The sequence below is a fragment of the Neomonachus schauinslandi genome, chromosome 2, assembly GCF_002201575.2.
Source record: "Neomonachus schauinslandi chromosome 2, ASM220157v2, whole genome shotgun sequence".
NCBI lineage: Eukaryota > Metazoa > Chordata > Mammalia > Carnivora > Phocidae > Neomonachus > Neomonachus schauinslandi.
The window spans coordinates 194,068,575-194,094,697 of NC_058404.1; the positions used below are offsets into that span (position 1 = coordinate 194,068,575).

Sequence of the window (26,123 nt, forward strand, 5' to 3'; positions counted from 1 at the left end):
CACTACGGCGCTTCCCCGCAGGCAGAACGGTCCTCAGCAACCTCGGCGGCGCCCACGCTCCTCCCGAGGCTCCACCTCCGGCGCCTCCGCCCGCTCCAGGGGCCCCTCCCCTGTGCGCTGCGCCTGGCAACCGGCTCGCCGGGAGCCCGGAGACAGGCCCCGCCCCACCGCCGCTCCTCCAACTCCCAGCTTCCATGGCAACCGTGGCGCGCAGCCCAGGCGTCAACGCCCCCCCTGCAGCTAAACCATTCACTTCAGGGCCCTTCACAGGGGGTGATGGAAACACGGGAGTATGATAGAACGCCTGAATGCTACTGGTTCCCATTTTCCTACCGGGTTTGAATGATATATTTTGTTTTTCTTCTTCACAGCTGCCCCTTCGAGAGCAGCGCCCGACTCGCCTGCGCAGTTCGAACGCCTCCCCCATCGCAGGCCCGCAAATGGGCCGGCTTGTTAGGGAGGCTCGCGTCCGCGCGGGTTGGCGCAGAGGAGGGGGGGCGCGACCGACGTAGCCCGCGGGGGGCGGGGCGGCGCGCAGGGGAGGGGAGGTGGGCAAGATGGCGCCCGGCGAGTGATTCACCCCAGATACGTCCAGCCGCCGCTGAGACACCGGGGCGGGGGGTCCTGCCCCCACTGCCGCCCTTCCTCCTCTCCCCCGCCCCCGGAGACCCCCTCCTATCCTTCCTCCCTCTACTTCGGGGTGGGGGTGGGGGAGCGGGCCTGGTTCCCGGGACACCATGTCGGACTCTGAGGAGGAGAGCCAGGACCGGCAACTGAAAATCGTCGTGCTGGGGGACGGCACCTCCGGGAAGGTCAGTCCTCCAGCGGGCCCGCCGTCCCCGGCCTGCAGGAACCCCGGCGCGGCCCCGGCAAACCCCCGCCTCCTCCCCGCCGCTCGGCGTCGCCTCATTCCCCCAAGGGCCGGGGCCCGCCTGATCGTGGCCTGGGGCCAGACACGGAGTAGGCGCTGGGTGTAGGCTGGCGAGAGCTGTCCAGCTCTTCTTAAATTAAAAAAAAAAAAAAAAAAAAAAAAAAAAAAAAAAAAAAGAGTCACTTCCCAACTCCCTGCCTGGATCGCGAACTCCCACTTCTTCAAGAGTCGAGCCAGCATCGCCCTCCTGGGAAGCTTTCCAGCTTCTCGCCTCTGAGGACTGGCAAAGATCCGCCAAGGCGTCTTACCTCTTTTTACTTTAGTCCAGGTCACACTTTGCCTTTGCCCCCGCGAGCCCCCCCCATCCCCACACCCCCGGCCGCTTTACGGGTTCTCATACCGACACTGCACTCCCAAGAACTTGGCCCTGCGATCAAATGCCCTGGGTGAGCACTGGGGCTCCATCACTTACTGGTCGGGACATTGGAGGGCAAAATTGCTAACCTATTTGTGCTTCATCGGTAGGGTACGTATTGGTAGGGGTCGCCTCAAAGGGTGAAATGTGCAAATACACATTCAATGTGAAAATCCACATAAAGCTTTCGGAACATGGTGTGCACTCAATAAACGCTAGTTGCTGTTTTATAGCATCATACCTGTTCATCACTGCTCGAAGCACAGCACCTGTCAGCACAAGCATTCATTCAGCAGGTATCTATCGAGCTCCTAATTTGGGCTGATGCTGAGAGTAGAGCTGCTATCGTGACAGAGGGGATCCTTGCTCAGAGTCTCGTCTTTGGTGACGGTCGATTGAATAAATGAGACCGAGTGCGTGAGAATATCCGACAGCCAGTCTCCTTACCTCTTAGGCTGGGGTTTTTAACTCTGGGCTGTGGAGCTCCTGAAAAGGACATAATCATCTCGGTGCTTGCTCTTTGGGGAGGGTCCATGGGATCTCAAAAGGGTCAGTGACCACCCCCCAAATAAAGTGAGGAGCCTCTGCCCGGGGTGTCTTCACACTTGTCGCTTCTGTCCAAGGCGCCAACATTGTTTCTGGGAATATTGCTAAAGTCTGTGTCCTTTCTTCTTCCCTCCCATTTCCTAGCCAGAGTCTTCAGAAACGCAGGTTGTTATTGTTACCAGTTTCCGGCTTCACGATCCGTTTTACTGGTGTAGCTTGGACCCTGGTTTCTCTGGTGACGACTGCTCTTTGCATCTTCCCTGGCAGTTGGCCCTGCAAAGCTGCTGCAGTCTTTGGTTCTGAGATTTGAGTTCCTAGGGCACCTGGGAGAGGTGTCATTCATATGCAAAATTTGGAGCATTCTGTTAATTTCTTGCCTTCCAGGATGATATTTTGTTACTGATTTTTATTGCTGAGAAAAAACAACCTAAGATGATTAAAAGGTTTTGGGGAAGCAACTTTTTGAGTGTTTGAATTGTTTTAAATAAATCAGCATTGTTTCTAACACTCTTATTCAATAAAAATTTAAAGGTATATTTGCATAGTTTTCTTATTATTCAATTTTCTTTTGGATACCTTCTAATTTTTCATTTCCTAAATCCTTTTATGGTCAACTCATAACTGAATTCACTTCCTGTTTAAAATTACAATGACAATCTATAGCACTAATACACTTGTTAAAAGAGACAAAAATTGCCCATTACCATCTACGTTCTATCATAATTCTTTAAACTTTTGTTCATTTCTACCAGTATTTATCAGTTAGTTTCATACATGTGTTACTCAGATGAAGTTTGTTCATAATTTTGTTTCTGGGTTTTTTATTTAGCCCTTCTTATGTTTTCTTCTTGTTGCTAATTTAGTGTGAATAATTGCAGTTTTTCATTTCTGTCTAAAATTCTGTCTAGTGTAGGACAGGGCATGATTTTTTTTCCCTTCCATATTGTTGAGTTAGGACTATCATTCTGCTTAAAAGGGTGAGTGATAACTCTTTATGGTGTTCTGATTTAGTCTTTATCATCTTGACTAATCTCTTTTAAAACTGTAAAGGCATTTTCTGCCAGAGATTTTCAGATACGAACATCAGAAACCTAACCTTTTTTCATTATTTGTGTATCAAGCTTTTTTCTTCTCCATACCCTATTCAGCTCTCAAGTTATTGGCAGCTGCCAACATTCCCATTCTATTTCCTTTACTATCCTTTTATGAATTCAGCCTCTCTTTCATTCTTATTTGTGTACTAGTTGAACTCCTGGCTGTTTTTTCTAGCATTAATTTTTCTTGTCAGTTTTAACTCATGGCATTTAAATACACATTGACGGAAGCAATCGAGTATTGAGATAATCACAAATAGTTTCTCCAAGAGAAATTTAGCTCCTCCTCCTAGTATCATCTGTTTCTATTTCTTTCTGTTTTGATTCATACTTTTGATTTTATTACATATTTCTTAAGATTTTTTTGAGGCAAAATATTCTTTTTTTTTTTTTTGTATTAGTAAATGTAGTATGGTAAAAATTGTTAGCAGAAGCTCACCAAACAAAACAATATAAAGGATCAGATAAAGATGTTTCACATATGATAGATGATTGTTCCCTTCATAATTGTTTAAGAAGGGAATTTATATAATGACTTGTGAGAAATTATTAAGTGTGAAAGAGGGCAGAAAGTCTAGAGAATTGAAAAGGAAGTGCCTACCACTGATTGAGTTGATTCTCTGTTTAATTTTATAGTATGTCCAGAGATGGTATAAGAACACATTTTAATATTCTGTGTTCCCATGGGCCTATACTTTTGACAGATTATACTTTATTCCCATCAAAAATCCTAGCTTTATGTTTGCCTCAAAAGTGTGAGGGTAGGGCTTTCAGAATCTCGAAGTCCTGTTTCTAAGAAAAGAACCTTTGAATTTCTAAAAATATTCATTAATATAAAAACACTGAACTTTGAGAACCTTACATGAAAGTGAAAAATTACCTTAAATGGCACAATGCTAATGTTACATGTGCCTTGAGTTTCTCTTTGTCTTATAAAAGTATATCTACCATCCCTATATTAAACATTTTGAAATATCTATAATAGTTAAATAGTGGCAATTATTTTTCTCTGGAACTCTGAACCTCTTAACAGATTTTGTACTCTAAGTTAAACAAGCACAATGGCATAAATAAAGCTAAATGAAAAAACAAAGTTTTAAAAAGGAATGCTTACCTTTTTTAATCCAATCTCTCAGTTTTTATATTATTGTTATATGCTTCAGGAAGCCAAACAAATTTTCATTTGAGTGTAGTGAGTTTATTTCTCAGTGCCTAGCAGAACATCTTTCTTAGGGTGCTTAATAAATATTTGACCACGTATCTTAGAAATTTATTACAAATGCTGAGTATTTAAATAATAAAAGAATTGGTTAGGGTGTGCTGATTGTCATTTGTGTGAAAAGTATGGTTCTTGTGTCAAAAGGAATTTTAGTTCTTTTTGTTTGAAGAAATTGAAATTTGGCCAAGTTTTCTTTTGCATTGCTGCATTTATATAATAATTAATTATACTAAGCTATCTTGGAAATTTAAGTTTTCATTATTTTGGGAGTTGATATCTAATTTTAACTTTTAAAATAAAAAAAGGCAATTTTCACTTAACTTTGGTAGCTTTCTTAAAGAGCATAAAAGCTTCGTGAATCTGCCTTTCTTTTTCGTGAAGTTTACAAATAGTGCATTTAAAATGTTTAAGAAGCTTTTAAGTTATTGAGTTATTTCAGTTGTTTCCAGAATGATTTTTATTCTGCTTTGATAGGAAATGGTACTCCAGAGTTTTGAATACAACTTTAATTTGTTATTTAAAAAAAATGTAGAAATATGTATATCTGTTCTGGTTATAATATTCTTGTGACTTTTAATCTTTATGGTTGTTGGATGGAAAATACTTATTTTTGCCTGCTTAATATTAGTCTTAAAAATACTGACTTTTTAATTTTAAAGATAAATATTATCACAGTCATTCTGTAGGATAATTTTCGTTTAACATCTTTAATATAGAGAAAAATTAGACATCTAAAGGTACTTTTTTGTAGGGAAAAAGGAAAAATTATATGAATGGGCTTTCCCCTTTTTAATTAGTACCTCTTATTATTGGCTAAGAGCATAAATATTCAGAGTATTTAACCTCAGAAGTGAAGCTTAGAATTCTCTGAAATTTGTGTTGAACTGATATATATGGATATATAGGAGTCAGATCTTTAGTCATGTTGTTTTAGTTTTCTTGTTGATAAATCTCAAATTCTAAGTTCCAGCAAGGAGAAGGAGCTTGACTATTCAGGGGATTTAAAGAGATCTAACAGATTAGTCTGTTGTCCCCACTGATAGCTGTTGTCAAGTGAAATTTACCTGGTGGAGTGTTAAGTCCCTCCTCCCTCTGTAAGTGATTAGCATTGCTTAAAATTGTTTGTTGGATTAATGGTAGTATAAATACTAAGATTACTTAATAAGGTTAGTAATGATTTTATGTTTACATTTCTAAAACAAAGACATTAATTTTGATATTCTATGCATCAATTTTTTTAGACCTCCTTAGCTACATGTTTTGCTCAAGAAACTTTTGGGAAACAGTACAAACAAACTATAGGACTGGATTTCTTTTTGAGAAGGATAACATTGCCAGGTAAGAGACTAAAAAATCTTAACATAGAAAATTGTACATATCTTACAATAATAGCAGAAATATGTAAAATAAATTTGGGGGTTGTTTCTGCATGAAAATATATATAATTAGCAGATCTATCATAGGGAGGTCAACTTTCATCAGGATCTCCCATGAAGACATATTGTCCATGGGTGTGAGAGAAAAGTTTATATATTCCCCCACTCTCCCGCTGTTTTTGACCACTCCACACATTTTTCAAGGATAAACAATAGTTGCTTATAAAATTCTAAAAAGTTAAAAAAAATCAAATGCTATACAATTACAAACAGATATTGTATAAACTAAATGTGAAAAGACTGGAAAGGATTATTTTTTTAAAATATTATTTTGATTAGCCTCTGCTTCAGTTTTTTGTTCGAGAGAAAGTTGGAACAGAAGTATAATGTAGCTATGGAACCTCTGTGCTCTAATATGTGAATGCTGTTTTATGCAAGGCAGCATGAAATTGCTGGCATTTAATAGACCACTAAAATTTAGGGTCCCTAGGCACTCATAAAAATACAGTTTGAGCATTCAAGATGTTTCAGTTCACCATGCAAAGAAACTATTTAGATGCCAGTTGCAGCACATTTTGTGGGAAATACAGGGATATAATAACAAAAAGAGAGTGGTTTCTGTTTTAAGTTAGTTTCTGAACAATTGGGGCTTTAAAATGCTCTGTCCATTCATTTGTGATGGTTAAATTATATGTTTAAAGTATTTTATTAAAAGCAGTTTATCTTGATTGACTTTCTAAACCAGTCCATCCCTCTCCTCTCTGAGGAAACACATTTGAATAAAAACGGTTGCAAGTGTAGTATCAGATTCATATACTGGAGTGTGAGTGATATAGTGGGAAGGGGTTTAATAAATTCCAATATTATTGAAATATGTTAACCTCTCAAACACCCCATCTATCAGACAGCTCTCCATGAAAGTTTTAGAGCAGCTAATGAAAACTCTTAGTAATTGAAGGTATTCTGCATATCTCACTAGTAATATGCTCTATTATATTTTGTGATTGTCTGTATTCAGCAACCAATGAAAAATAAATTGAAAGATATAGTATGAGAAAAGAATTCCAACTTTCTATTACTAAGTTATTGTTCAGCAAGAGGCTTAATGAGAAACATACGCATATTTTGTTTCATTTGTATTTCCTTTTAATGTATTCAAAACTGAAAAATCTCATTTTACTTTTATTATTCTCATTTGTATGGGTTAATGCTACATTCAGAGTATTTATAGCATTCACTAGAAGAATACATACACAAATCATATAATATACATGTTGAAAGCTTATTTTTTGTAACAGTTTTTTCAGAGACGGCAGTTGTACATAGAGAACCTTAATATATGTATTTAGTTATTGACTATTGTTTTTGATGCTAATTAGCAAGAGCATCAGCTTTCTGTCCCATTAATATTATTTAGTTATTCTGACTTTTTTTTTTAGTTCAAAGGCTTAAATATAGGAATAAGCACCACTCAATCATTAAAAATATTTTAGGACTGGTTTTGGACATTTTATATAGGTGATATATACATATGATGATTTCTGATCTGTTGCACAATACTACCCATTTTAAAGTTTTGATTACTTTGTAAAAAGTATTTGGTATTTTTGAAATCAAAATTTATAGTATAATATTTTAGAGTTAGAAAGTACTTATATTAAAAATGACGTTAGGAAATTTATACTCTCAGTGAATGTATATTTTAATGAATTCCTGACTAAGTTTTTATTTTGATGGGTAGAATTCCAGAAAAAAATTCTTTTTTAAAAACTTTTTTATTGTTATGTTAATCACCATACATTACATCATTAGCTTTTGATGTAGTGTTCCATGATTCATTGTGCATAACACCCAGTGCTCCATGCAGAACGTGCCCTCTCTTTTTTTTTTTTTTTTAAGGCAGTTGGTTTTATGTTACTTCATGGACTCAAAATTATGTTAGAAATTTCACTAGGAAAATATTGTTTTAATGTAACTTCATTTTATATAATTAATAAGTATATTAAGAAAGGAGATAAATAAATTACAAGGTTCACAGTATATCCTTTATATATTTTAACCTTAATTTTAATTCATTGCAAGTGTCAAATGTAGGATGATTAATATATGTATCATTTGCTAAAACATTACAGGCAGCATTATTGAATTTATTGTAAAGAGCATACTAGGCGAATCTAATGTTTGTTAAGTATTCTGTCTAGTAAATCTTCTGTCCATTCAGATTGTTAGAGGTGAATACCTCCTGTCCATCTATTGACATTCTCTTCCTGCAAGTTTTCAAGGTCATTACTTTGTAAATATTCATCCATTTTAGTATATTTCATGTTCCGGTATGCTGTATAGTCTGGATGCAACCACTGTGCAGCGTTTACTGCTTAAAATAGTGTATCTGTTAGTCAGAGATTCTGCTGATAGAGCTTCTTAAGAGCCTTAGTCAAAATACTTTCAGGAAGCTTGTGGGTACAGTCCAGTAAACAGCGTTCTACTGTGAAAAGGATTTCTAAGTCTTTAGTACAAGAAGTGGGCAGACTTGTGTTTTTAGTTCCATCTTGACTGTGCAGCACTTTAAGTAAGGTTAACCAAGGCACCAAGTGTACTTTTACAAGGTCACTGTTGAATCCTCTTGGTGGCTTTGATTCATACCAAAAGCAACTTACCTGTATTTTGTCACCTCATTTATTTTATTTTTTTTTCCCCTGGTTACATGTCATTTCTTACCGGGGAGCAGGAATTTTGTAGCATTTTGCATTTGAGATTAGATTGCTGACAATTTCCTTAATGTTCTTTATTAGTGGGAAATTTATATTAGATGGATTCTTGATTTTTAAAAAATTTTACAGTATTGATTATTTGAATTCTATTTTTGTAGGTTATTAGGTATGTCATTTTGAAAATATACATGGAGACTTGATATATTTATGTTTAGGGAAACTAAAGTGAATATTGATCGGAATGCCATCTTTATGTGATTTTGTTTCTCAAAGAGAGAACCCCTGTTTATTTTTATTTTTATGTGTTAATAAGCCTAAAATTCAAATGTGGAAGTTAAAAACATGTTTCTAGACATACGGAATAACTATGAAGCTAGTATCATTTGTGGAAGCTATAATGATAGCAAAAGTGGGTTTTTTTTTTTTGGCTAGCATTGTCGGTTATCAGTAATGCATAACTTACTATTTCTGAGGCACGGGAATATTAAAAAAACAAGCCAACAACAACAAACAGTGTTTATTTAGAAAGGTATGAATTTAAAAAATACCTGCAACACAGGAATATAAATACAAACTTCTCAGATGGGAGGCAACTAAATAAACGATTTAGTCTTGAAATGATGTAGTGACGATTTGGAAACATGACTATCATGTTGATAAAGTGGTAGCTAAGGTGTTCACAATAACTAATTCAGATTGGATCTGACTATCAGAATTTAAAGGAAGAAAAGCTTTATATTTCTTGATGCAAAGCTAAGTGATAGGATTTATTGGCCTTGAAGAAAATGGGATTAAATGCCTTATATTAAGTGTTGCCTACAATCTTACTGTAAGAAAGTTAATATTATTAAGCACTGGTTTTTTTGAAGTAAACAAATGACTGTAAAGAGTATGCAAGTAAAATGAAGAGAGTACTGCCTGTTTATCTAGGGGCTTCTGAAGCGATTTAACATACTGCTAACGACTACTAGTCTTTTCTCACCTGCTTAGTTTGAGACACCATCATAGGAGAATGAGTTGAGTTTTGAAACTTGAAAAATTTAGATTTTTAAGTAAGTGGGTTTATCCCAGTTGTTGAATAAGTCTTACTTAGTCTGTGACATTTTGGTTTTCGTCTTCACAGAGCTCTAAGAACATTTTCGTCATTACTCTGTGAGCGTTGAAAGTGTGTGTATGTGGGAATGATGACGGGTGATAAACTTCAGGAGCTCTCATTAATGCTAATGGAAGTTCCTCATGTAAATCCTTTGCACGTTGGCAGATGCAACAGACCTACCTCAAAATAATGGAAAGATTGTCATACAAATCCAACAAAACTTAGAGTTAAGGGTAAAATTTAGCTGGTTAATTCAGTGTTATACTTGCTTTTCAGTTGAATGGTGTGAGTAGCATTCTCTGATTTTAGTGTTTTGGCATTGGCATAAAAATTCATGTCTTCATAATCTTTTTTATTGTTTTTGAAGCGAGAACTTTTTTTAGTGTCTTAAGTTTTTATTTTGAGTTTTTCTGATTTGCAAATCATTCAGACAGGTCCATTTTTTAGTGTGGGAGCTCATTTTGAAGATACTAATTGAGACTTTGTCTACTTTTGGAGAAAATTGCATTATTAGGAGAAATACTTTGAAATGTTAAACTAAAAAGTACGTTGGATGTGGTCTTTAACTTCTGGGGTTATGCATTCATAAGAGAGAATAGCTTATCTCATAAATTTTTGTATCAGCCAAATAGTTTGCAAAAGAGACAAAAGAATTTTAAAGATTGCTTTTTAGTATTTTTAAATGCTTTTATAATGCTTGTTATGGGGAAGATTTGTTCCACCATTTTATGAAGGCTTTGAAGCACATATTATGATTTGTTTCAATGGAAATGCTTTTAACAGTAAATGCATCATAATATTTAGTGATATACTGGATCTGTATCCTACATCTGTTCTCAAGAGGGCTGTCATATGTGTTTATATTTTATAGGTTAAATTTGAAAACATGTAGTTTTAAAAATTATGTTTCCTATTGTATATAATAGGTGACATTTAAATATTAAAAGTCCCATTAATTTGAGTTGAAACTCTGGGTCCATTTTTGTAGTCTGTTATTAATCTGTGAGTATTAGAACCTATAGAGTTTAGAGTTTACAGTAAAATTCATTATGTGCTATAGGGTAGGTTAGTATATAAAGTTCTGTTTTTATTTTTAAAGTATATATTTTTTACCCCCCGTACAAGTGTTCTATCGTCCTATTCTCTGTTTAAGAAAACTATTTTTTTTTAAGTTTTAAGCAGTGTATGAATGAATTAAAGCTTTTTTTTTGTTTTGAAGGTGATTATAAATATGGTTCTATAGAAATGGGGTAAAAGTATAAATCTAAATTCCCCATTATGATTTCTTTTGACAACATTATTTCACAGTTCCAAATAATCTGACCATATGAGCATGCAGAATAAAAGGCAGATTAGGTCCACAGTTTATCATTGTGATTTAGTGTTCTCTGAAACTGTTTCCAGTTGTTATTTTGTTACTTACCTTTTCTGCATTCTTGTTTTTATATTCAAGGGAACCTGAATGTTACTCTTCAAGTTTGGGATATAGGAGGACAGACAATAGGAGGCAAGATGTTGGATAAATATATCTATGGAGCACAGGTATGACATAAATTCTATGATTATTCCAGTACTGAAAATACTCCTCTCACAAGCACATACAACTGGGTACACACACACACACACACACACACTCTCTCTCTCTCTCTTTATAACTTGATTTTTATCTGATATGTAGAGAGACTGATTTTATCTTTGTGCTGATCCTTTGGTTTCATCCTCCCCAAATTATGTTTGGAATGATTTGGGTCAGGGAACTGGTGTGGCTAATAGCTTTCCTATGCTTCCTTATATTGCTAGGTATTATTGTCAGCAGTTGAATAAATGCAGTGATAGGTGGTATTTTATATTTATTAGCTGATTTGGTTATAGTGACTGCTTTCAGAATATGTCAACTGAATAAAAAATATAGAAGGGGAAAATTTAATTTCATTTTAAGTTGTAAGGACAGAAAGCATATTTATATATTTTTGTGCTATGAATTAGTTTATTAAATATTTATAATTCTTCAGATTTAATACATATCAATATATTGTATCAGCAAACTATGAACAATTCTATGTATGAAGCACATATAATATTTTAACATAATGATGTCTTTTCAGAAGAATATGTAGATGGAGAAAAACTGCTTGAATAATAATATGACAAAATTCTTTGGCAACATGAGCTTATATAGACATAATTTATAAGTTGTTAAATTATTATGCAAATGGAAAATCTGCATGATAGTGATATACTTCAAAAAGTTAATTATTGACATGCTGTTTATTTTTGCTTTTTCTTCCACTCTAGTGTGTGTCTTTCACACCATCATGAAGCGAAAGAGGGGATAATAGTCATAATCCTTCTTTAGGTCTTTATTGGAGTTTAATGTTTTAAATGGAAGAGTCTTACCTTGGTTCTGTAGAACCATGTTGCTTCTAAGAAGTGAGTCTAGGAGACAAAGAATGTGAAGCACTGTTTTTTATGAAGTGTGATGCTGGACATATACCATTGCCTTAATTTTGGATGGAAAATAGATTCTGAATTATTTTCTAAAACATTCAGAGAAGGATAAATGAAGCTCCTATGGTTCTGAATCAAGTGTGAAGGCCCTAGGGTTTTGTTTTTTGCATTATTGATACATAGATCTGGCTTTTAGAAATACTTCTATGCCTTTTCTACATTGTTCTTTGTCTCCTGGAAAATCTTTCTACTCATTTAGCATCTTCACTTGTGACCATATGATTTGGTATTATATACATGTTCATTTTTCTCTTAAAAGATACGTCTCAGATTTTTGTGTCTGGCTTTTTTTTGTGTTTTTTTTTTTTTCTGTTTTAAACTGATTACATTCAAAGTAGATATTAAGATAAAGAAAAATTGCTGGACAGAGATTTGTGGGAAGCCACAGTTCTTTGTTTTGCTCTCCTATTTGGTAAAATGGGTTTTGAAAATAATAATCTCTTTCCTCTTTGTCCGTTAAAGTCTACCTTCAAGGGTACATATTGGATTTTTTAAAAAAATAAACATTATATTAGTCAAGCTTCTTATAACATTTGACTCTGAACATCAAATAAATTTTATTGTTTATAGATTTATCTAGAGTTAGTGGAGAATGGGAAGATTTTATGAATCTTAGGGCAAAACATAATATAAAATTCAATTGACGGGGCGCCTGGGTGGCTCAGTTGGTTAAGCGATTGCCTTCAGCTCAGGTCATGATCCTGGAGTCCCGGGATCGAGTCCCGCATCGGGCTCCCTGCTCAGCAGGGAGTCTGCTTCTCCCTCTCCCGCTCCCCCCTCTTGTGCTCTTTCTCTCTCTCACTCTCTCTCAAATAAATAAATAAAATCTTAAAAAAAAAAAAAATTCAATTGACAAATTTTTCTTCACTAAAAATTGAGCGTATATAATGCTCATGATTTGGATTCCCTTAATTTTACCTTTCATCATTTAAAAATTTGTTATTTGATTTATATAAATTTATTAATATTAAATTATGTATAAAATTAGTGTTGGTGTGAAATTGACATGATATAAAATTAACCATTGTAAAAGTATATAATCAGTGGCATTTAGTGCATTCACAATGTTATGTGGCTGTTCTTTTAAATCATTTTTTTTGCAGCGTTTTATGCCATTATGTAACTGCTTAAAATCAGCAGACATTATTAGTCAAATTTGTAGAAATTAAAAAAATTTTCATCTTTTTTGAGAGAACCTGAGTTTAGTAAAATGTCTGTGTTCTCTTCTGATGTCCCTCATATGTTGTGAGAAAGAGCATGTTATATTCCTTCTTATGAACTTGTCAAATAAGATTTCTGTTTTGAAGGTACATATGACATTTTTTTCTTTTGATGGTGCCTTATATTGTTTATACTTTACAATTTCTGTGAATGTTATAAGACTATACCTTGTTTTATTGAACAACGATGTAAGTACAGTATTTCTGAGAATTTCATGAACATTTTCATGAAATTGTGCCAGGAAACTACAAATTCTGAGATGATAAAAATGAATTATCATAAATTAATGAAAATATAATAAATTTTCTCTGCTTTCCAGAGATTCTAAATTAGCTTATGCAAAATACATAAAGTACGTTTACCAATAGTTTCTTTTGTAAAATATATGTAAATTTTTCTATCTAGGCCAGAGAAGCTCTGACTACAATTCTCTACCATAAACTGGGGGAAATGTTACTTTTCAAAAACATTGCTTTCAAAAACATACCAATAGCATTTTAATAGACTTAATAACTTCATATTATATAGTCATATAATTATCCTTCAAAGTGGATCTATACTATTTCTAAAGTTCTTATAGATGCTTATATTGCTCATCTCATGAATACTTTGCATTTTGGTATACATGTTACAGGATAGATATTGTTCAGAAATGACGTTTGGATAGGCTGTTTTGAGGACATCAGTTTAATGTGTTATTTAGGATTTTGGCTTAGGTTCTCTAACTTAGGTATTGTGTATAGAAAGAATTATCTTATACATATCTGGGCAATTAAGTTAGTGAGTCTATTTTTCTTAAGCATTTCTTAACATTAAGAAGCTTATTGGTAGGCTGGGAATGAACTTAGATTCAAATAGCACTGATTATTTTACCCTGTTCACATTTTCCCCTCAGTAGCGTTAACTTTAGCAATCGTCTATTGAATAGCGTTGGTTGAAACAAAATTGGATTGACACCCAAGAAAGAATCAGTGAGGTATTTTGACAAGAACCAGTTCCAAGAATTGAAGTATTTCCCAGTTAAATTCCCAGATTTTAAATTAACTTAAAATTTTCTAGGAGTCTTCAGAAAGATGTTATAGGCTATTTTTCATAGTGGTTACAAGCAAACACACAGTACATAGTGTTTAGTGCCCTGTAACCTGTGGCTAACAGAGGCTAATAACAAACCTCAGAGAAGGACTGGGTGTTTCATTTTTGTAGCTCTTTCCGTCCTGGAATCTAAGTGGTTTGCAAACACTGCCCTACTGAGCATAAACTCAATGAAGTGTAGTCATTTGTGAGGCAGAACATAACTACTATTGTGTGCCAGTGCCCCACACAGATGAGCCAGCCTGTTAACCACCAACAAAAGGATTTGGTTGCCTGTATAGCGGCTGGGGAGAGAGCGCATTGCAAAACTGGACTCTCTGAGACCCTCTGCTATCTTTTACTGTGCATTTTTTACTTGGATATTTGCCAGCTTATAACTGATTATACAGACCTCTCGCATTAGTGTTTCTTCTTACAGGTTGTACTTATGCAGCAAAGTATATGTTGTAAGACTATGGTACGATCTATATGATTTAACCCATTTCCACATATAATTAAAAGCTAAAGTAGATTATTTGTTGTACAAATCAGGGAGGAAGAAAAATACCTGCATTACGGGAACTGGGAAACTTTCATTTTGTGGAAGGTTAAATTGTGTATGTACTGTGCCTGTTAAATTTCAGAACTAAATCTATGGAATAACGTACTTAGGTATTGTCCTTTGAGACTTCAATATGCCCTTGAAAATGCTGTCTATCTGGTTAATGGTTCATCATGTTCATTAGGTACGGTGAAAAGTGAAATAGATGAAAACAAAATACTGTATGAAGAAACTTTATGTAATATTTACTAAAAGTTAGAGAAGGGGTGGTAGTGTCTTCTGGGAATTGCAGGGGGAAAAAATGAAGTTAAGGTATAGAAAATATAGGGAATCTTTACTAAAGAATTTGAAGATATAGAAGGATGTATTAAACTTGAAATCTGAATTCCAAAAGTTCTAGCAAAAAGATTTGGGATGAAGAGGAGCAGTTGGAGGGTAAACCGGGAAGAGCAAGCACAGAGCAGTGTGGGGAAGAGACATAGGAGAAAGATGAACGGCAGGTAGGTAAGTAATAAAAATACATCAGGGACATGAGACATGGAGATGGGTTTCGATGGCCACAGGATTGCCAAGAAAATTACTTCTAGCAGTTCCTGGTAGATTGCTTCAGTTGTTGTCAAGATGTATTGCATTTCTGAGGGAGTTATACTTTCTTGTGGCTGAGGAGATTCTGATAGTTTTCTGGAAGCAGTCAGAAGAGGTCCGGATTGATGGATGTGGTGAGAGATTCGGGGCTTTGAGGGTGCTTGTGTTATAGGCTCCTAAAGAGGTGAGTACTTAGAGGTCTGACTTTGGTGTGCTGCAGCTGGTGGGTAGAGACCTTGGCGGGGGTCAGTGGCTGCTTGTAGGAGTTTTGGTCATTTGTGTCTTTCAGAGAAGTGATCCCTTTCATCTGTGTGATCAACTTTTTGGCCATAGAGTTGTTTATATTACTCCCTTACTATTCTTATAATGTTTGTGGGACTAATAGTGATGGCCCTTCATTGATTTGAGTTTTCTCTTCCCTTCTCTCTTTTTTTTGGTTAACCTGGCTGGAGGTTTACCAGCTTTTGGTTTTGTTGATTTTCTCTATTATTTTCTTCTTTTAAATTTTGTTGATCTCTGCTCTAGTTTTTATGATTTTTTTTTAAAGATTTTATTTATTTATTTGACAGAGAAGGAGAGAGAGATCACAAGCAGGGGGAGCAGCGGGCAGAGGGAGAAGTGGCTCCCCACCAAACAGGGAGCCCGACGCGGGGCTTGATCCCAGGACTCTGAGATCATGACCTGAGCCAAAGGCAGACACTTAATGACTGAGCCACCCAGGCGCCCCAGTTTTTATGATTTTTTTTGTTCTGCTTTCATTAAGTTTAAATTGTTCTTCTTCCTCAGTTTCTTCAAGTAGAAGCTGAGATCATTGATGTTTCTTCTTTTCTAATATATGCATTCAATGCTATACATTTGCCTCTAAGCACTGTTTTTGCTATATCCCGCAAGTTTTGATAGGTTGTGTTTTTATTAATTTAAGATACTTTAAAACTTCTCTTGAGACTTCTTTTTTGACCTATGTGTTATTTAAAAGCATGTTGTTTAATCACCAAATATTTTGAGTTTTCCCAGCTATCTTTCTATTATTGATTTCTAGTTTAATTCCTTTGTAGTCTAAGAACATGCTTGGTATGATTTCTGTTCTTATAAATTTGTTGAAGTATGTTTTATGGCCCAGAATGTAGTCTGTCTTGGTGAATGTTTCATGTGAGTTACTGATTGTCTTCTTGCTTAATGTATCAGTCAGTGAAAAAGGGGTGTTCAGGTCTCCAACAATACTAGTGGATCTGTGGGTTTACAGTTCTATCAGTTTTGGCATTACATATTTTGATACTCTGTTGTTAGGTGTATATACATGAAGGATTTTGTTATGCCTTCTTGGAGAACTGACTTTATTATTATGCCAGGTTTTATACCTAATACCTTTCCTTATTCCAAAGTCTGCTTTGTCTGAAATGAATATGAATACTTCAGTTTTGTTTTCAGTAGTGTTAGCATGGTATTTCTCTATCCCTTTACTTTTAATTTGTGTCTTTATATTTAAAGTGAGTTTCTTGTAGGCAATGTGTAGTTTTAATTGGTATATTTAGACCATTCACATTTAAAGTGATTATTGATACAGTTTGGTTAACTTCTGTCATATTTGTTTTCTATTTCTTGTGCTGGTCTTTTGTTTTCTTTTAAACCTTTCTCACTTTTATTGTTTTATTTGAGCAATTATATCATTATGCATGAACACATTTTTTTTTTTAGCAATTGCCCTGGAGTTTCCAATATATATTTTTAACTAGTTTAAGTCCACCTTCACATAGCACTTTTATAGCATAGTATTGCTTTGCATGTATAGTTCAGATACTTCATAAAAGCATATTCTTAATTCATCCCCCATCCCTTATGACGTGGCTGTCATTCATTTCACTTGCCCATATGCTATAATCACTCAATACGTTCTTACTATTATTAAACAGTTGTATTTTAGATCAACTAAGAATAAGAAAAATAAATGCTTTTATTTAACCTTTACTCCTTTTCTGATACTTTCTTTCTTTCTTTCAGATTTTATTTATTCATTTGAGAAAGGGAGAGAAAGACTGAGAGAGAGAGAGAGCAGGAGCAGGGCAGAGGGAGAGGGACAGGCAGACTCCTGGCTGAGCAGGGGGCCCAATGCGGGGCTCGATCCCAGGACTCTGGGATCATGACCTGAGCTGAAGGCAGACGCCCAACCAACTGAGCCACCCAGGCGCCCCATCTTCCTTTCTTTATGTACAAGTACATTTCTCATCCATATCATTTCTTTATCCCTGAAGAGCCTCTTTTAACATTTGTTCCAGGGCAGGTCTGCTAGCTATGAATTCCCTCAGGTTTTGTTTATCTGAGAAAGTCTATTTCTCCCTCACTTATGAACAATAATTTTACATATAGAATTCTAGATTGATCTTTTCCTTTCTTTCAACATTTTAAATATTTCACTCCTTTCTTTTCTTACATGGTTTCTGATAAGAAATTCTCTGTAATTCTTATGCTTGTTCCTCTCTAGATAACATATTCCCTCTCACCAACCCCTCCCTCACCCAGACTTCTTTTAAGATTTTCTCTTAGTTGTTGTTGTTGTTTGTTTTTTTTTTAAGAGAGAGCATGCGTGAGCTGGAATGGAAGGCAGGCTGGCAGGCAGAGGGAGAGGGAGAAAGAATCTTAAGCAGGCTCCATGCGGATCTCACGACCCTGAGATCACGACCTGAACTGAAATCAAGAGTCGGATACTTAACTGACTGAGCCACCTAGGTGCCCCCGTTAGTGTTTTGTTTTATGCAGTTTGAATATATGATGTGCTTACGTGTAGATTTTTCTTTTGTATTTATCCTACTTGTTGTCTTCTGAGATTTCTAGATCTGTGGTTTGGTGTCTTTGATTGATTTTGGCAATTTCTTGGCCATTGTTACTTCAAATATTTCTTTTTTTAAAATTTTTGTTAAAAGATTTTATTGGGGCGCCTGGGTGGCTCAGTCGTTAAGCGTCTGCCTTCGGCTCAGGTCATGATCCCGGGGTCCCGGGATCGAGTCCCACATCGGGCTCCCTGCTCGGCGGGAAGCCTGCTTCTCCCTCTCCCACTCCCCCTGCTTGTGTTCCTGCTCTCGCTATCTCTCTCTGTCAAATAAATAAAATCTTTAAAAAAAAAAAAAAAAGATTTTATTTATTTATTTGACAGAGAGGGACACAGCGAAAGAGGGAACACAGCAGGGGGAGTGGGAGAGGGAGAAGCAGGCTTCCCGCTGAGCAGGGAGCCTGATGTGGGACTCGACCCCGGGACCCCGGGATCATGACCTGAGCCGAAGGCAGACGCTTAACGACTGAGCCACCCAGGTGCCTCACTTCAAATATTTCTTAAGTTCCATTCTCTTTTATTCTTCTGGTAGTCCATTTACATGTATGATGCACCATTCAGAATTGTCACATAGGTTTTTGATGTTCTGTTTTATTCACTCTTTTTTCTCTTTGCATTTTACTTTTGGAAATTTCTATTACCTTCTCTTCAAGCTTACAGATTCTTTCCTAGGCTGTGTCTGGTGTGCTGATGAGCCCATCAATGGCATTCTTCATTTCTGTTATAGTGGTTTTGATATCTAGCATTTCCTTTTCATTATTCTTTAGTGTTTCCATCTCTTTGTGTACATTATCCACCAGTTCTTGTATATTGTCTACCTTTTCCATTGGAACCTTTTTAAAAATATTTATCATAGTGTGTTTTAAAGTCCTGATCTGATCATTCCAAATTCCGTGTCATATTTCAGTCTGGTTCTAAGGCTTATTTTTTCCTTCAAACTGCCTTTTAGTTTGCCTTCTAATATTTTTTTTTTTTTGAAAGCAAACATATATACATTAATAAGAACTCAGGTAATAGGCCTTTAGTGTGAGGTTTTATGTTAATTGGCCCGGAATTGGTCTGTGTTTAATCTTTGCTGAGGCTCTAGGTACCAGAGACATCCAATTCCTCTAGTGTCCTTGTTTTTTTCTCCCTTTTCTTTTTGGGTATCTCAAAAAATTCTTCCTCAGTTGAAGTTTGTGTTTTGCAGCTCTTTCAAATGTAATATGCTACTATTATGCTGGAGCCCAGTTGGTGTTGTGGTAAAGTATGGAGGCAGGGAAGCATTCTATACTCTTATGATTAAGTCACAGCCTTATAGTGGGCCTGTGTCCCTGGGCTGTGACCTTTACAGGTGTTTATTAGCTCTTCCCACTTAGGTGAGACAGGATGGCTAGAAGGGGCTGGAGGTGGGAACTGTCTTTCTCATGTGATATAAGACACTGATTAAGCTTTTTTCCTGGACAGTATGCCTTTTTTTTAAATGGATAATACTCTGGGTGTATTTTACAATGGCTAATTTTTCCCTCACCATGTCAGAGCCATGTGGGGGATCTTTCTTGATGCTTTACCAAAAGGATCTGATAGAGTTTCTGGAGGTAAAATCCATGAAAGTGTGAGAGTACTCCCACCTGGGAGTTTTTCATTCTCAAAGTGGATCACACGCAGTCTCCAGCAGTTTATCAGAATTATCATTTAAGTGTTCCTACCCTTTGCTGGCTACAGCGGCTTCTGCTCCAGGTAAGCACATTTTGGCTATGACTCTTTGGATTCACCTGTCTCCCAGATTTCAGGGTGGTGAATTACCCTGCAAAGTCAGCTCTCTGTTTTGCCCAAGAAAAATCATTGATTTTTAGTTTGTTTAGATTTTTTCTTACTGTAAGGACAGACATGATGACTTCCAGGCTTTTTACAGGTCAGAGTTGAAACTGAAAATTCTAGAACACTTCTGTGTTTTAATGTCTTTTTGGTTTTCTCATTTTCCCTTTTCAGATTTTGACCACATTGGTGTAGGTCAGAACTGATGAAAGATTGTCATGTTAGGAGCAAAGATGGAATCATAGTTTTTTACATTAAGTGTTATTGAGAATGGGGTTTATGAACAGATGTTTGGGTTGGCGGATAGCTAGATTAATGAAAGGCATTTATCTTTCTGCCTTTCTTATGAGTTCTGGAAGATTCATAGGTATTGCTCTCTGAAAAATACTGGACACACTGATCTAGATCAGGAATTGGCAAACTTTTCCTTAGAGAACCAGATAGAAAATATTTTAGGTTTCACAAGCCATACTATCTCTGTTGTAGCTACTCAGTTCTGCAGTTGTGGTACAAAAAGAGCCATTGATAATACTTAAACAAATAAGTATGACTGTATTTCAATGGAAGTTCATTTACAAATGTGGACTTTGAGTTGAATTTGACCTTGGGGCCGTAGTTTACCAACTCTTGTAGTATTTAATTTAATTTTTTAAAAAAAGACTGTTTATTTATTGGAGAGAGAAGGGAAGAGAGAGAGTGCACGAGTCGGGGGAGGAGTAGAGGGAGAAGGAGCGGCAGAGGGAGAAGCAGGCTCCCTGCTGAACAGGGAGCGTGATGCGGGGCTCCATCCCAGGACCCTGGGACAGTGACCTGAGCCGAAGGCAGGCGCTCAACGACTGAGCCACCCAGGCGCCCCAATTTTTTTTAAAGTAGGCTCCACGCCAAGCATGGAACCCAGTGTGGGGCTTGAACTCAGGACCCTGAGCTGAGATCAAGAGTAGGAGGCTTCACTGACTGAGCCCCCCACACAACCCTGTAGTATTTAATTTGTATTCTATAGCTCTGGTCTAGTAGTGATCATAAGGAGATAGTGCCCATGTTTTATTTGCATATTCTATCATGTTCACATATTGATCCATATTGAGATGAAGATTTTCATATGTTGATTTAGAAGAGTTCCAAAAATCTTAAGGTGTAGGACATCATAGGTCAGTGGCTCAATCTATGAGTGTAAAAACTACCTCAAAGTTGCCTTGAAACTGTGATTCTTATTCACTCAGAATAATAAAAAATTCTCAGCAATTATGTAGTATGTTAGTTTTTAAATAAGTTTATTTTTATTACTTCACATAATCATATAGACATGGCAAGTGTTACAGAGATGGACGACAGAAGCATTGCTCAAGATCAGTAGATGGTAGGGCCAAGACTGCAGTCCAACAGCAGCCTGACTTTCAGGGCAGAGCTCTTGTAACACAATATATTGTATCATTCAAGTCAACTGGAGGTGGAATCAGTAGATTGAAGATTAGTTTTCTTCAAAGTCCAATTCTGGGGCATTTTTCTTTTCTTTTTTAAAGATTTTATTTATTTATTTATTTATTTATTTATTATTTATTATTTATGAGATCACGGATGTGTGTGCACACAGGAGAGGCGGAGAGAGAGGAAGAGGGAAAGAATCCCGAGCAGATTCCACCAATCGCAGAACCCAACTCCGGGGCTTGATCTCATGACCCAGAGGTCATGACCTGAACCAAAACCAAGAGCCAGATGCCCAACTGACTGAGCTACCCAGGTGCCCCTGGGGCATTATTCTTAATAAGAAAAGTGGACTTATGCTGATTATTTCAAATAATTTTGTGTTGGGCATTATTTCAAGGCATTTGGGAAGACAGAAATAGGTGTCTAAGTTATCAAAATAAATCAGACAAATGATTTTGCATAAAAATTATAGAATATTTAAACTGGGATGGATTTTAGAGACCATTTACTTTCAGTGATCTAATTTTAGAGGCAAACAACCTGAGACCCAGAGAAGATAAGTGACTTGGGAGCCAGTGTAATTTAAAAGAGCATGGTGCTAGAAAGCTGTAAGGGTAGTGTGCTGGAACTGGCTTGAGAAAGTCAGTTATTAAATTTTTGGGAATTTTTGTGAGCCCTTTGTTGAATACATTCATGATTAAAAATTATATATAAATGCATAAATTATACTAAAAACAAAGATATATGCTCAAATGCATCCTTTACTAATTCTTTTAACATATATTTTTGTTATTATCTATTTTCTTAAAATTATTTATGTCTAGTGTAACTGTATGGTGCAGATGCAATATGGTAGTGTCCTACCCAGTTCTGTTCATTGAAGTGACATCAGTAGCTTGAAAATGGCCCTAGGGGAGTATTTACCCCACAGAAATAGGCAAATGCTACAAATCACACTCTGCAATTCCCTACCCCCACCACGACAATAGCCAGTTGATTAACCTTTACCAGCATATCACTGGCCATCACTTTTGTGTTCTATACTTGTCTGTTTATGTGCCTGGCCTTGCTGTAAGACTGTGAGTTTCTGGAGGTTTGGAATTTATACCCATAGGACCCAGCACAATGCTGGACATATAGTTGGCAGACAAGTGCTTATAGAGTGAATTCATATTCTTTCAGCTCTTGATTCATATCTGGCTTCATCACTTGCCTAGCTGTATGACCTTGGTTATTGTAACCTCTATTTATTAGTCAAATGAGAATAAGAATACCAGTGTTGCATTATTGTTGTAAGGACTAATGAAGAGATCTAAATATATGTCTAGATACATAGTAGGTACAAAAATGTAGTTAAAACTTATGATTACAACCAAAGAAGAAGGAGACATAAATGCTATTAGGGTCCAGACTTATACTGTATGCAGAGCTTTGTATTAAGTGTTTGACCACAAACTGGATGAGAATCAAGAATGTGGCACTGTTATATTTGTGTGTGTACATACTTCTCCTTCCCACACAAAATAATGGGATATATTAAAAGGAATATGATATATAAGAGGCAGGAAGCAATCCCTCTGTTATATTTGGCTTTGTTCAGGCTCTTATTACAGTATCATGTCCAGTTTTACATTGCTCATTTTAAAGAGGATGTCAAAAATGTATGTAGTGTGTCCTGGGAAGAACCCAACAACTATGATTAAAGGGATAGAAAATAGGTCCTTTGAGGCAAGTTTAAGGAATTGAGTTTGTTTATTCTGGAAAGGGGACAGTAAAGGAGTTACTTAACTATCTTCAAGTACATGAAGGGTTATTATGAGGAGGATACTCTCATGTTGTTCTCCAAATGCACAGAGGCCCAAAAGAGGAAATCGACTTATTTCATTTAAAGAAAATTGTGTTAAACACTAAAATTGACTATCAAGGGATGTCATGGAATCTCCATTTTTGAAATATTTAAAAAGAGCAGCAGCAGATGGTTATTTATTGAAAGGTTTACATGTTTGACCTCATGAAAGTTACAGGCAGGATTGTAGACCTTGCAGCTTTTTCAACTCTATGATACAGTTTTCTTGTATTCATTGTAACTTACCATGCATATGCCAGGTATCTTACAAAGATTCTGTAACTCTTTTGTGACAGGGAATCCTCTTGGTATATGATATTACAAATTATCAAAGCTTTGAGAATTTAGAAGACTGGTATTCTGTGGTGAAGAAAGTGAGCGAGGAGTCAGAAACTCAGCCACTGGTTGCCTTGGTGGGCAATAAAAGTAAGTTATTAATGCTTATTTATGTATAGTAATTTATTTGCCTATCCCGTAGTCTTTATTCCTACAAAAATGTTGATGTTTAGAAACATAAAAGATACAGCTTTCCTGGAGTAAGTACATTGCTGGAGGAGAACATTTTTAAAGATGTATACAATCTTTTCAATAACAGTTTTGATGCTTGATTTGTCATAACTGCTCTGCTGGTTTGGCCAGTTCCTGTTCAGGTAAGTTCTGTTCTGACCCTGTGTGTTTTGGCTTCCTGTGGTCTGAGGAAGCAGCATGGACTATTAAGAACAGCAACACAGCTGCAGATTTTATGATACTGCACTACAGCGTCAGCTCTGCCCCAGAGATTTTGAGAGAGAGATTTCATTAAATAGTCCCCTTTTCTAGGAAAGAAAGCATTGTCTGGGTGGAACTTTGTGTGCATTGTTCCTTGCTCACATCTCTCATAAACTTCTCTTTCTAAATTTTTGGGGTTTGTTCTAAAATGTAGATAATTTTTTTTTTTTTTTCTTTTAAGAAAGAGTGTATTGGGGGATGAGTAGTGCTTGGTAAAAATGGTGGATAAATAATTTTTGAGATCTGTCTCTTGGGCTATGATATACAGCATATAAAATTACAAGACTGAATTTAGTACGGGACTGTTAGTTGGTTCATAGTCCTACACTGCAGTTACCTGGAAAAGGAGACATTAATAAGGGTTTTTAAATATATAAAATACTATGATATGACCTAATCTACAACTATTTGAGGTCAGAAAAAGAGAAAATGAATTTAAATTATACCATGGAGGATTTAGGTCAGGAACAGTTTCCTGACTACAAGCATTGTTAAACCAATACCCAAGTATACTACCACGAGAATTATCTTCTCCAAAGGTCTTTAAAAGTATAGTGCATTTTTTTCTGTGTTTATTTAGGAAATAGTACTATTATTTAGGAAATAGTACTTCCTAAAGGACTAAACCAAGATTTCTTCATTATGTGATTTTGCACACTTAGATGAACATTTAATAAATCCAAGCCTTACTTTAAAATCATTACAAAACAGGTGTGGATACCATTTCTCTGAAGAGTTAAAAATAGAAATTTTATAATACCTTTTTAGAAAATAGTATTATATATCATGAAATGGATGTCTTGGGTAAAAGATATAGTTTTTTAAAGCTTTAGTTTAATTTTGCTCTTCTGTTCTGTAAATATTTCTAATTGAATGAATCAGATGCTTTTAAATTCATTGAAATTCTCCTTTAAAAAGTTTTGATGACCTTAGGTTCTGTTTCTGAGTGCAGCTTTTCATTTTAGGAGATCATTTCTTAGTTACCATGTTACTGAAGCACTGGCTTGTATTATGGTTAAATTTGTGCTTTATTAGCAGTTTCTCATCACCTTTTAGGAAATTATAGAGTAAGAAAGGAATAGGGGTTGAGACTTGTTTTCATTTCTTTCAAGACATAATTTGACTACCATCTGGAGTAATGGTGTAGTGGTGCATAATTATATACATTATGTGTTTATGTGGTCCTATCAGATTGGAGGCTATTGGACTGTGCTGGTGATGCCATTCCTAAATTTTTAAAAACAAACATTTATATAAGTTATATGAATTTATGAAAAAAATTATTACAGTGTTATGTTTGAGATTTAATAGCATAAGAAGTTGAGTTTTTTAGCTTTTGGCTTAGCTCTAACCCCTTCCTTGTATTTATAATACTCTCAGAATGAGATCATAGAATAAAGTATGCAGTCACACAGAATGTTACATTTGTAAAATGAAGAGATTATAAAATGAACATTTTCCTGGATATTATTTACTGCATAATCTGTCACTGGCCTGATTTCATATGGTCATGTAATAAAAGATCTTGAAATCTGTGTTCCCACGTTGGTGTTACATTAGTATAGTAGTGTGTACTCATCTTCTGTTTGGGGGGACAAAATTATATTAAAAAGCAAGGATTTTACATATGGATTAAAGGCAAAGCAAAAGAAACATGATGGGAAGACATCTGAAATGTTCCTTATCTACAGAGAGTCATCTTCTACCTAAATGTGCTTTTTTTTTTTTTTTTTTTATTTTTTTTATTTTTTTTTAAAGATTTTTTTTTAATTTATTTATTTGAGAGAGAGAGAATGAGAGACAGCATGAGAGGGAGGAGGGTCAGAGGGAGAAGCAGACTCCCTGCTGAGCAGGGAGCCCGATGCGGGACTCGATCCTGGGACTCCAGGATCATGACCTGAGCCGAAGGCAGTCGCTTAACCAACTGAGCCACCCAGGCGCCCCCTAAATGTGCTTTTTAAAACTCATCATTGTGTCCTGTTCTTTGCAACTTAGAAAGTTGCAAAATGGAAAGTATATGTTGAAAAGGTGTATGTATAGGCTATAAAAATATTGGCAGCAGTAGCCAACTTTTATTTCATTATTAAAAAGGTTTTATTTATTTATTTATTTTAGAGAGAGTATGTGTGTGTGTGAGCGAGCAAGCGGGGGTTGGGGGCAGACGGTGAGGGAGAGAGAGAGAGAATCC

The 26,123-nt window shown here is 36.1% G+C and overlaps 1 protein-coding gene across 2 annotated transcripts in view; it reads left to right on the forward strand.

Moving 5' to 3' along the window:
• Nucleotides 1-518: 518 nt before the first annotated feature.
• RAB28 (RAB28, member RAS oncogene family) overlaps nucleotides 519-26,123 on the forward strand; it is a 98,180-nt gene continuing 72,575 nt past the window's right edge. For both annotated transcript variants that reach the window (XM_021679378.1, XM_021679379.1), the window contains exons 1-4: nucleotides 519-812; nucleotides 5,387-5,483; nucleotides 10,782-10,870; nucleotides 23,464-23,593. In XM_021679378.1, coding sequence (XP_021535053.1) covers nucleotides 738-812; nucleotides 5,387-5,483; nucleotides 10,782-10,870; nucleotides 23,464-23,593 — 391 coding nt within the window. In that variant the 5' untranslated portion in view covers nucleotides 519-737. The remainder of the gene's footprint in view (nucleotides 813-5,386; nucleotides 5,484-10,781; nucleotides 10,871-23,463; nucleotides 23,594-26,123) is intronic.